Here is a 12,999-nt window from a genome sequence, read left to right as displayed (position 1 = left end):
CTAAACCAAAAATAGACAAGCATGTAGGTGATGATACATTATGTCTTTTGAGAAAATCATCAATTACCAAATATTTTTAAGGTAAGATAAACTATCTTAGTGTAGTAGGAACTAGGAATATGAACCAGATGATGAATACTCTGAAAATTGAATCTATAGGCATGAGAATCATGACAACCCTTAAGAATAAGAGTTACATGGACCTTGAAATCACTCTGATCCCCGTGTTTCTTTTGTCCCCCGAATTTCCAATTTTGCCCTTGAAAAAAATTCGGAATGTAGAAATTGAAATTTTTCTAGTTCAAATTCAGGAAATAGAAACCGAAATTTTTTCGAAGGCAAAAAAAATTTGGTAAACAGAAAGCATTTTTTTTTCAAGGGCATTAGAAATTCAAGGGGGAAAATGAAACACAGGGCTAAGCTATCAATCTCTCTCAATCTATCTATAGACAAGTATAAAAAGATGTTTCTTTTCTTTTACTTTTTATCTATACCAACCAATAAATCATGAAATAATTTTTTATATACTTTCCATTTATTTTCATTCTTAATATTCTTTCACTTTCTTTTTCCATACGGACAAAACAATTCCTATGTTGTATTTTCTCTAGACACAATTATAAGTAAAAAAATATTTTTTAAATTCATTGAAAAAATAATGTATTTGATCTATATTATTGTCTGGATACATTATTTTTTTAATGAACCTAAAAAGTGTTTTTTACTTATAATTGTGTCCGAAGGGAGTAATTCGTAATATTAATTTATTTATTTTTTGCATAAAACTAATTTATATTGGTAGGCACGCTCATCAAACTCTAATACATAAATTATTTATTTTATTTCACTTGTACAGTGAAAAATATTTCATTTGAATTTTTTTTTTATTTGGCTTAATTGTAGTTATGGTCTGCTATCAATATTTTCATTTTCATCATCACAAGAAATTAGTCTCTTTGGATAGTTTTGGTCTCCATAAAATATTTGGTTCATAATAAGAGAATTTTCTTATAATTTTATCGATGTTGATCTTTTTTCACAATTAAATTATCGTATCATTTAAAAGATCACATTATCGAATAAAACAAAATCACATTATCAATTTCCTAGTTCAAATATATGATGAAGGAACCAAAATTATCAAACTTTCAAATAGTTAACAAGGGTATTTTGATAAATTCGTAGGGTGCGAGAATTGCACTTGGTGACCAAAGTAATTCTCTTCATTTTTCTCTAATAAATAATCTCTTAAAAAACAAAAAGAAGGGAAGCATAGCTTCCAGCAGAATATTGAGCACAAATCCATTCTCTTTCAGCTGCACTGGTTGGTACTACACAGACAGAGCCACCTTCTCTCCCAATCAGGTAAAAATGCCGATCACTTTCTCCATTTCCTTTATTATACAAACACCATAACGATGATGCCTTGTTTTCGTCGCGTACAAATTTCCATTTTAATTTTTGGGGGTTTTGTTCTTCACTGTAACTGCTTTTACTAGGTTTTATTCATTTTTTGATTTAAAACTTCGATGGATGAAGGATTTGTTTTTGAAATTGAAATGACACCAGGGTTTATTTCTTATCATCTTCATTATGTTTCTGTTTATGACATACTTGTTTCAGATAATGGTTGGTACCTTTAATTGTGATAGTGAGCTAAAAGGAAAATATAATCATGCTTCAAAGGCATTTCAGTGTTTTTAAAAATTGATCGGTTATTGCGCCGCTGAAGATAATAATGACTCATGGTTCATTAGTTCAACTCTATGAAGCACGGACACAGATAATAATTTGAGAAAGTGACATGATTCAGTGTAATCATAAGTGTCGGTGTCGTGTCGGCCTCTGACACCGGGACACACCTAATTTGAGGAGTGTCTGTGCTTCATAGGTTCAACTGTGGTTGAATCGTGTCAGAACTGGTTATAATCATTTTTTTTTTTTTTTAAGTTATGTTGTATATTGAGTAATAGTCAATGCAGACCTTCAGGATTGATATGTTGTTTATCCATGCAGTGATTCAATGGAAGCAAATGAAGTGGGCACGGATACTCGGGATGAATTTGCTGGCTTTATTTTCATGTGCAATAGAATCACAAAACCTGAGTGCTATCGATACCGTGTTTTTGCACTTCCTGCTGGGAGAAAGCATATTGTCGAGAGGATCAATCCTGGCACATACCTTTTTCTGTTTGACACTGATGTCAAGCTTCTTTATGGCACATATTTAGCAACCTCACCCGGGATGCTAAACATACAACCGTCAGCTTTTGGGGGAAGGTTCCCTGCTCAGGTCAGCTTTCAAACCATTGATGATTCAAACTGTCACCCAAATAATAGACTTCGGATATCATATCATTTTAATTGCATATGTGATATGCCAATTATATAGTAATTTTCCACCTTAGATATACTCTATCTTGAGTATATAAAGTTCCCTTTTCTCAAACTTCTACAAATGGGCAATGGCTAGTTCTTAAGTTAATTGGTTAAATTGTTGACCCTTCAAAATAATAACTTGCTTGCTGGGTGTTGATTCACTTGTGAATACATATGGAGGAATGTGATTGACTAACAACAGGTTGTTCTGGTTCATTTGGAAATCATTCGTATTACCACTGACGTTGTTCTAGTCGTCGCCTCACTTGCTTGCTTTCTTGTTTATCTTAAATTTATTCTTGTTTTAGTCAATGTTTGTCAATTACCTTCATAAGACGGTAAATACCTTAAGTTTTTGGCGCTAATCAGCAAGTGCCTTTCGTAAATCCTATACTCGAAATTGATGGTGACTATGTCAATTGCACCATGTCTATTAATGCTCCATTTTCCCTTTTACTACTTTCATGTTTGTCAGAAATGATGCGAATAAGTAGTAGCTATGGCTGATAGTATCATATACAATTGTAAATAGGGTACCGGTAATATTTGCATCTATTTTATGATTCTGTATATAAGTATATAATTTATATCTGTTGTGTAATACACACATACACACAGCTTCTGTCACTTGTTCTCTCGTATTCTCCCTTTATCAACATGTGGTATCTAGACCCTAACAAAAGACAACTCTAGTCCTTGCCTACTCAGTGGACCCATTGTCTACTGGTGCAATTTATTTTCTGAAAGCCGGTTTCCACTTCCTACCTCCATGTCCCCACTTTCCGACGTGCTTTTAAGCCTTTTCGGCTCCCCAAAATTTTTACTCCAATTACCCTCTTATTGGAAGTGCATCTCCTCATCCTATAATAACGGACAAAGGGAGTGTGTGTGTGTGTATGTGTGTGTGTGTGATAGACAGATTCTTTCACTTGCTTACTCTTTCTCAGCAATGTTTTGTATTTTGTTCAGGTGAGTTTCAAAATTCACCAAGACTGTTTGCCCTTGCCAGAGAGTCACTTTAAACATGCTATAAAAGATAATTATCAGAATCACTCTAACAAGTTCAATCCTGAACTCAATATTGGACAGGTAAGCTTCTGTTTAATCTATTTCAAATTGATGTTACTTGCAATTATTACACTCTGCTTTTCCTTTAGGTGCTTTGCCATTTCTTTTTGCGTAAGAGAAAATTTATATATTACTACTATGTCTTTTTTAGTTGAAATCTGTTGTCATGTTGCAGGTAAGAAATCTATTAGAAATGTTTCGCCCGTTACATCCAATGTCAACTGCACCCACACATCCTGTTTTGAACGGGGTACATTCTGCCTCGACGTTGCAACTTCCACCGGTAAATAGTGTTTTTCATCAGTCATCAAGGGCATCTCTTTCTGAGGATTCATTTTTGCATAGGATGTCACCTTCTCAAGCTATTAGGCTGTTGAGCCAAAAATATCTAAATGGACGTGAGGAGCCTACTGGTTGGGCCAATTCAGTTGCTGCTCAGTCTGTACCATCCCAAGCTTCAAGGAATCCGATTCATGCACTAGCAAGCACTGATACAGCAGAGGGCGCTTATGCAACTGGGACGGTCAGCAGTTATACTCCATCACTGCCATATCGTCAATACGCACGCCAGAATAACGTCATTGGTCATGCTCAGTCAATGCAAAATTATCAGCATGCACAGCTTAATGTCTTACATCCACAGCCTCAATTTCATGCTTCCGTGATGACTGCAGGCAGTAACCACAGTTACGGTCAATCGCTACAATATTCTCAACAAGCATATCTCAATGTCTCTCATCCACCACCTGAATATCATTCTTCCACGATGACGAATAACAGTTATACTCAATCACTGCAAGATCCTCAACAGAGTATCCTAAACCCACCACCACCTGGTGTTCATCCCCCAGCAGCGAATGTGGACAGCAATCATGCTCAAATGCTGTGGTATCCTCATGGTACTCATCAGAATATCCAAAACCTGCAACCTGGCTACTATCCCTCTGCAGTAAATGTGAGCAGCAGTTATGCTCAATCATTTCAAGATCCTCAATACACACATCAGCAAGCTCAAAATCTACAACCTGGTTACGGTTCCTCTGTGAATATGGACCATTCCAATGCCGTGATGCAGTCACATGCTTCATCATCATTATATTATCCATATGTTCATCAACAAGTTATATCTGGCACATATGCTGTTCAAGGGTAATTTTCTATCTTTTCTTGGGTTGAATATATTGCAATCCAATCCCTTAAATCCTTTAAATCTTATCTGCAACCTTTGTCTGATATAGGGATTATATTAGTTCTTTTAACTGAAAGTCAATTTAAAAAAATTATCAAAGCATGAAAGTAAATTTAAAAAATTATAATTGTTTGTTGAACAAGCATATTTATCTAATGTGAAGTGAATTTTGATAACAACCTAATATGGCTGCTGTTCCTAGGTCTGCACCCATAGGAAGTGAGTACTATCAGCCATCTATGCCGACAGAATAAGACTACTTCAACACCAGAGACAAATTCACATTCTCTGTACTGAACCATATGTCCAAATGTTGAGTTTTGGTAATGCAATTTAACATGTTCCATTTGCTGCCATATGTACATAAACAAGTTGCTTTTGTTTTTTTGCTAATTTGTCAGCTAGTTAGAGGGGATAGTGGCCTTTGGTGTTTGATATACCATGAAACATGTATTTAGCCAAATTTGCAGTAAAAATATGATTGTTGGCTTGCTGCCATTGACTGTGGTATTGGTCCCAACAGGACCTATATGAAATTTAATATTCGGCTATTGGAAAGTAGGGTACTTTAATTCTTGTATGCTAGTGTAAGAGGTTTATGGATTTTGGATGGCTATGGGTATATATGCTCTTTTTGGGGAGTACAAGTAGTTCAAATTGGGTATAACTACACAAATGCTCTTTTTACTATTTGATTTAATAATCTAAAATTGAATGACTTAGATTTATAGAGTCCAACCTACTAGTGAGTTTTCAAGAAAATAAAAATTGCATTTACATATTTATAAAAAAATACATTTAAATTTGCTTAAAAAAAAACATTTAAATTGTAAAAAATATTTTAAAATTAAAATAGGAGTTTAATTTATGTATATTATCAGTGTAAATTTCTTATATCTATTTTTTTTTTGTTGACAATAATTGCTTATGTTTATTAATTTATGGAACATTTTCATTATCAAACTCACCCTAAGGGCAAAAAAAAAAAAAGAGGATGAATTACGGTCAATTTTTTATCTATTAATGGAAAGTTAAATATATTGTTTATATCTATTAATTTATGGTACATTTTCATTATCAAACTCACCCTAAGGGCAAAAAAAAGAGAAAAGCTACACAAATCCACCATAAAATTTTGTTTGCGAGTTTGGAGGAGAGGGGTGAGGAAGTAGAGGGAAAAATAGGAGAATCTTCAACATATTTTGTGAGAGTGTTTTTGCAAAGAATGATAGATTGAATTTGAAGAATTGATATAAACACTCCAAAAATCTCCTTCAATACAATTTTTGAATTCCTTAAAATTAGAAGGATTTTGTATCATGAAAAAAATAATTTTCTCAAAATTTCTCCCATCCAAAAATTCTTAGCCTCTCTCCAATACTTCATTTTTTTCAAAATCCTCTCATCACTTCTTCTTCAAACTCGCAAACATTAGCTTTAATGAATACGTACAAAAGTTCATCCCTTGAAAGTTAAAAAATAAGGTTATAAACGACATTAAGCTGACCATTCAAATGCAATTCTTCCATTCTTATATTTTTTAGAGAAGAAAATATTTGTGGAGATAACTTAACTTTTTTTTTTTTAACGGAAAATATTTTATTAATAATAGCCGGTCTCTGCATAAGACGAACAGAGACCGAGAAAAGTGGAACGTGGAGATAACTTACCTAATCTTGATATTTTGAACTAAATATTATTTTTTTTGAACTAAATATTTATCCAGTGGAATTTAATCACCCCATTTATTTTTAGGATTTTTATAGTAATAGGAATATTTCTAATATTCCTTCTTTTACTTTCATGGGTTTATTTTTGTCTGACAATTTTTATAATTTCTCTTTTCATCACAAATCAACGGTTAGTGTAAGCAAAGTATCTAACCATTTGCAAGTGGATAATTTGATATTCTTGTATAAAAGAAAAATTTGTGATTAATTTTATGGTGAACAATCATTTTGGTCTCTCTATATATGTAATCAACTTATAATTTTACAAATATAATTTTTGTTGGTCAATTAAATTTAAATCCATAAAATTATTAACAAAAAGAAACTACAAATATATTTATAATTTTATTATAATTATAGACTATAGCGACAATATCTCACATATTTCATAATATTGTTGTTTGTTCTTTAACTTACGTATACTATTTATTATTGAAAAATATTATAGCCTCCCATTTGATAAATTTCTAGATTGGTCTCGTGGATAAATAGTTTTTAGTTTATTTTCATTCTTACAAAACAAGCTATAATAAGAATATCTCAAAAAGCAGCAAAAAAAAAACTTTTAATTTTCGGCGGGTTCTGTTTTCTTCTTTAGTCCATTTTTTCAAACTTTCACACAAGACATTGACACCTATATATATCACTCAATCTAAACCCTAAAACTTCCTCTCCCCTCTTCTCATCCTAAAATCTCTATATCTTCATTCCGTAAACACATCACAAATTAATAATCAACCTTGTATTTTAGTAATTCTAATCTATCACAATTAAGTAATTAATATCCATATATATACTTAATTTGCATGTAAATTAATTAAATCCTTTCTTATATCTTGCATATATAATATAAATATCTAGCTATATATAATAGTTGGTAATTAAGGTGTAGATCGAGATGGATAAGAGGAGAGAATCATGGGAAGAAGAAGGAAAAGAAGATGAGAATTTGTTTCCAGTTTTTTCTGAAAGATCACAGCAAGATATGTCAGCTATAGTATCAGCACTTACACAAGTCATGGGCGGCAACAATAACAACAGTGAAATGCATGAAGCTTCTTCAATTCATAATATTACTCAACAATCTCAACTACCACAACAAGATCAAGGTATAAATTAAGTGCTTTATAGTTTATACTCACACCTCTCTACTATTATTATGTTCATCTCCTGTTAAAAAAAAAAAAATTATTGTGTTCATCAAATTGGACTTGAAGACTTGATGGTTAATTAATTAATTAATTAATTAATTAATTAATTAGCAGTTTAAGGTTGATGTATACAAGAAGGAAATGGATTCAGAGCGGTCAGTCATGGTGCAGTCAGGCTGCAGTCAGTTGCTCTGAACCGTTTGATGAAAATCGGACGGTTCAGATCTTAGTGCAGTTTTAGTTTTATAAGATATAAATATTTTAACTTTAACTCTGAACCGTCCGATTACAAATCGGACGGCTGTGATCTACCGACTGCATGCAGTCACAGTCATTGACTGCACCCAATCCATATCCATACAAGAAGGATATTGTGTGAGTTCGATTCTTAGGTGAAATAATTTTTTGGCAGAATTTATTTATCTCGTGAGCGAATTCCAGATTACTAGAGCTTCTTTCTATAGGAACCAAGAAATTAACACTAGAATAAAATAAAATATTGTTTTCAGATGTCAATGACATGTCAACTCTTTTCGTGGGTCAAACTGTTCACAAATGCTAAACCTCATATTTGATAAAAAAAAAAATTTGTTGTATATATCTCGAAGGACTTCATTAGACTATGCGCATGTTTGGTATCACAATAGATTTGTTAAAATCATAAGACTCGTTGTAATTCTACCAAACTTGTTGTTAATTCAAGCATGAACTATATATACCGCAAATCCAAACATGCACTATAAGGAGTAACTGCACTTAGAAAATTTAAATTGAAGCTATGTTATATAAACATCATTCTAACGACAAAAATACGACATTCGTATTTTACTTCTCTCTTTTCAGATGCTGCAAAAATATTAAAAAATTAAAAAGTGGCACGGATATTTATATTTGTCATATTTTTGTTTAAAATTTGGTGTTGAAACTTGAAATAACATTAGTGTAACATATATGTACATATGATATGACCTTTCAATTTGCACATGTAATTATTTTTCTTGATCTTGTTTCTCTCATTTATATGTATTAAGAATGTGTGTATATATTGATCTTTGTGCTATTGATATGAAGGGAATGTAAGAAGAAGACACTATAGAGGTGTGAGGCAGAGACCATGGGGAAAATGGGCTGCAGAGATTCGCGATCCGAAGAAAGCAGCAAGGGTATGGCTAGGAACCTTTGAAACTGCTGAAGCTGCAGCTATTGCCTATGATGAAGCTGCACTCAGATTCAAAGGAAGCAAAGCTAAGCTCAATTTTCCTGAAAGAGTTCAAAGTTCAGCAGAATTTGGATATAACCAACAATTTCATCACATAGCTTCAAACACAAGTAACATGCAACAATCTAACCAACAAGTTCCTCTTCCACACTTTTCTCAAGAAACATATTCAAATCCTTATCAATATGCTGCACAAGCACAACTTCAGGCTAGTGGAAGTAGTAACTTCAATCAGGATATGCTTGGTTTCTATGGGAGAGATATGTTTGTTTCTAATTCTCAGCCTTTAATATCAAATTCATCTTCGTCTTCATCCTCGTCTTCTGGATTATCTCAGCAACAACAAGAGTTTTTGAGATTGTCGATGCAATTCGGCGGTTCTTCTTCCTCTTCTTCCGCTTATGAGCCTCCGAGGAATTGGGGGGATGGAACGGATGGGAATCAATGAATAGAATATATTTTTAAGATGCCACCCAAGGTTTCTTTGTTTTCATTCTTGTTTATCACAACATTTCATGATTTTATTGGACTTAGATTCTCTACTACCATTTTTACGTGGCGCAACCGGCTGTATACCGTTAGATTAATAGAGAGAACGGTCTAAAACAAATTGCACGGTAAAGGCGACAATGGAGGATCGATTTTGTTTTTTTTTTTTATATCCCAATTTTGTATCTTAATTATTTAGTGTTTATGTTTGAATTTACTATTTATGTTGTTGATGAAATTTTGTCAAGAATATTGGTGTATCTGTACTTTTTTTAAAAAAAGGGTACGAAATTTGAATTTTGAGTATAAGTTTTCGTTTCATACTATATTCTTTTCATACTATATGTATCTATCTAAGTTGTGCTGAGTACACGAATGAGATAAATATTGTATCTATAATATATTAGTGACTTGGGAGTTACTCAATCACCTGACGAAAAGTATATGAACGTAAAGTTGTAAACCTAAAAGGGTAGGAAAAGTGGATGGCACAAAACGCGTCTTATGTGATAATGTCTTCATCACTGCTATAATTAGTAACATGAATGAATGTCAGCTTTTTATTCATCAAAATAGTCTCCAATTATTACCTATTAGTATTAGTTATTCATCAAAACACTATCGATTATAAAGATATTAAATTCAAATAGTTAATGAATTTTTTTCTAAGACGAGTCATTTGAAAATATTGAGGAATTCGATTTCTAGTAGGACTTTACTAATTTATTTACCTTGCACTCGAATTCTAAATTAATGAGATCATTTTCTCCTAAGAACTAGAGATTTTAAAAAAAAAACACTCAATTGTTATGACACAAGTAATATACTAGTATATTATAAGTGCTTTTTAAGATGGATTTATGGTTTTTTCGAGTTCACTCTAACTTTTGAATACCATTATGTTTCCTTCTTGATCTTAATTTGTTTCTATCTAGGGCCAGACTTTTAAGTTTCTATTATTAGAAATGAGTATAATTTTAAATACTTAAACCACTTTATCAAATTATTCAAGTTTTTGTAACAAAAATAGAACTCCTAAATAAAATGTGGTAAACTAAAAAAAAAATTAGTATCATTCAGTGTAAAAATGTAAGAAAAAAGACAAAGAGAAACTTAATAATAGTGACATAAAATATTTTAGGGTGTCAAAGTAATTAATTATTTACTCATTTTGGTGTTGCGCTTCCGGCAACCTCTGATGCGTCGGTGGCCTTGATTTGGTTGTGTTGATGTTTTTCCAAGGAACTAGCTTCCTCAAGTGGTGTGATGAGCGGTCCAGTTCAGTGTCAGAGCTATTTGTGTTGGGCGTATCTACCCTTTCCTTCTCAATGGAACCACCGTGGAGCGTCTATACCTCTCCCTAAAGCTTTCCGCAACCGCGACTTTAGCCCTTTACGTCGTCGCTTGTGTTTTGTTTTTTTTTATTCTTAGAGGTTGTTGGATGGTGGTTCTGTTTTGAGCAAGTTTTGGTTTGATATTCGAATGTGAGTGACTGCTTCTTGGCTTTGAGGCTGTCGTTTTAGTTCATATGGAGTGACTATTGGTTGGGCGGGGGAGATGGTATATGGTGCATTTTTTAAATTGTTACTAGTATCTCTTATAATTGTATAATTTTAAGAAAAATATTTATCGTTACGATATGAGGTTGACAAATAATCAATGTCAGAACTTGATTGATTAAACATTAATGGTATTTAGTACGAACAAATATCATCGCAAAATATGCAAATCAATAAGTCTCATATATTTTTAACCGGAGTAATTGCATGTAATTTCAAGACTTGTATCGCGACAACAAGTATTTTCCTTAATGAAATAGTATTATATTTTTATGCATTTTTTCCATTTCTTTAATGTATACTATTCGTGATATTTTATAAACAAATTTTACGTTTTTAAGTTTATTGTATAATTAATGTAACAATAAACTTAAAAAGGTGAAATCACATAGGAAGTATCTAACATTGATGTAATTTTGATGGATGTATCATCATTGTTAATTTTGTACGGAAGAAGCAGACTCTTGATGTGTGAAATCCGCTTATCCACTTATTAATTGAGTAGTAGTTGCTGCAATTAACTTGGAATGCAAGACAAGTTGGAACCGCCACCGCCCCAATTACTTCACTGGACGCGCACGAGTATCAGTATCACAAACCATTTACACCGTTCATACTACTTTAGAACCCCCCCCAATCCCAATGGTATAATATAATGATTCATATCACCTGTGCTCTCCACAATGTTTTCTGGTGTTAGACTATTGATAAAGATACAATTTTTGTTAGTAAAAATTTATGAATTAAAATAAAATATTATTTATTTGTATAAGCTCAAAAATAAGTCAATCCTAAACATATCCCATATGTAACGTTTATTTTTTTTTTTGTGGCTTTCATTACCAGTTTAATCTGGTTCGAGGGTCAGTTCTACCATCAAGTCATTTCATTCCCCCCTCCTGATCATAGTTGCGGGGGTTCGAACTGTAATCCTCTTACAAAGTTTAATGTCAATCACCACTGAACCAACTAACATTTCTATTAACTAAATTATTAGTAGTATTTATAGGAGAGTGAACATTAATCACATAAAGTACTTAAATCATTATCATGCAAAAGTCGAAATTAAGGCGCTAAAAATACGTTAACTTTGTAACACGCTTAATTAGCACGCTTATTCAAAGACAAGCTTGACATGAAGACGATGGAGTGAAGTTGATTATGCTAATAGTGGTCAAAGTCAACTAAATTTTGATCAGAATATAGTACTAATAAATTTGTAATGTAGCGTTTGGTCGTTAAATTCGGCAACCGATTACCAGAAAAATCGAGTTTCAACAAGTCTACTGTATGTATCACTCTGCCAACAATTGACTTTAATGCTGAAAGTGAAAGTGAAACCTCACTATACATCACATCTTCTACTTTGACTTTAGACTATTGAACAAGTCCACATACAGACACACGTTTGTCATCTTACAAGTGAAGCAAGTTATTACTAGCTTACAAGGGCGTTTCTGAGTTTTAAGAGGCTCTGTGCAAAATATAAAAGTGACCCTTTAATAAATAAAAAAAAATTATCTATTTAAATTGCATATAATATAAAAAAAACGTTCTTGTAAATATATAAATTATCAATATTAAATCTTGCATTAAATTAAATGGAACAAGAAATACAAAATAATTATCTTTGTATATAACGTCAAAAAGGAACATCATAATCTAAGATTAAATTTTATGCAAAGATTAAAATGGACTAGAACTATATTTACGAGTATAGATAACTAATATATTGATACTCATATGATATTTATGAACATTAACAATATGTAACTATTATTTTAGTGCATAAAAATTAATCTATTAATATAAATCTGATATTTTATAGGTATAAATAATATATAAGTAATATTATAGGACCTCAATATTTTGAATTGAGGCCCTCAAAATTTTGAGACCCTATGCCGTCGCACACCTCGCACATGCCTCCAAGCCGCCTCTGCTAGCTTATTATTTTTTATTTTTTTTATGTTTATTTGTAATTAAAACTAAAACTAACTACCTTAGCCAAATGGAATAACTAACAACCAACTAACTTCTAACTAACAAAACAGAAAATAATAGAACAAGAGGTTCAAAACCTATGAGGTCACCCAGAAGGCCAGAACCTAGGCTCACTCCGTCGGAACTAGTTGAGCACATTGAATTACTCAATTAACAAGGATGTATTCTTTTCCTCAGTAGACACAATATCACGCCATATTGTAACGTCCGA

The 12,999-nt window shown here is 32.3% G+C and overlaps 2 protein-coding genes across 2 annotated transcripts; both read left to right on the top strand.

The window, feature by feature from the left end:
* Positions 1 to 1,197: 1,197 nt before the first annotated feature.
* Positions 1,198 to 5,194, top strand: LOC123917968. The gene is made up of 5 exons (XM_045969885.1): positions 1,198 to 1,365; positions 2,017 to 2,293; positions 3,349 to 3,468; positions 3,623 to 4,596; positions 4,839 to 5,194. Exons 2-5 carry the CDS (start codon positions 2,024 to 2,026, stop codon positions 4,888 to 4,890), a joined length of 1,416 nt encoding a protein of 471 aa, XP_045825841.1. The 5' UTR covers positions 1,198 to 1,365; positions 2,017 to 2,023; the 3' UTR covers positions 4,891 to 5,194.
* A 1,856-nt stretch (positions 5,195 to 7,050) lies between these two features.
* Positions 7,051 to 9,522, top strand: LOC123917966 (ethylene-responsive transcription factor ERF114). The gene is made up of 2 exons (XM_045969882.1): positions 7,051 to 7,475; positions 8,589 to 9,522. Exons 1-2 carry the CDS (start codon positions 7,265 to 7,267, stop codon positions 9,182 to 9,184), a joined length of 807 nt encoding a protein of 268 aa, XP_045825838.1. The 5' UTR covers positions 7,051 to 7,264; the 3' UTR covers positions 9,185 to 9,522.
* The last annotated feature ends 3,477 nt before the right edge of the window (positions 9,523 to 12,999 follow it).

This window comes from Trifolium pratense, linkage group LG3, assembly GCF_020283565.1.
Source record: "Trifolium pratense cultivar HEN17-A07 linkage group LG3, ARS_RC_1.1, whole genome shotgun sequence".
NCBI classification, from domain to species: domain Eukaryota; kingdom Viridiplantae; phylum Streptophyta; class Magnoliopsida; order Fabales; family Fabaceae; genus Trifolium; species Trifolium pratense.
This window is presented reverse-complemented; position numbering and strand designations above follow the sequence as displayed.

Coding starts and splice junctions, on each gene's coding strand:
- LOC123917968 (XM_045969885.1), top strand. CDS start 2,024: ATGGAAGCAAATGAAGTGGGCACGGATACTCGGGATGAATTTGCTGGC. Junction 2,294..3,348: donor GGGGAAGGTTCCCTGCTCAG/GTCAGCTTTCAA, acceptor TATTTTGTTCAG/GTGAGTTTCAAAATTCACCA. Junction 4,597..4,838: donor GGCACATATGCTGTTCAAGG/GTAATTTTCTAT, acceptor TGCTGTTCCTAG/GTCTGCACCCATAGGAAGTG.
- LOC123917966 (XM_045969882.1), top strand. CDS start 7,265: ATGGATAAGAGGAGAGAATCATGGGAAGAAGAAGGAAAAGAAGATGAG. Junction 7,476..8,588: donor ACTACCACAACAAGATCAAG/GTATAAATTAAG, acceptor ATTGATATGAAG/GGAATGTAAGAAGAAGACAC.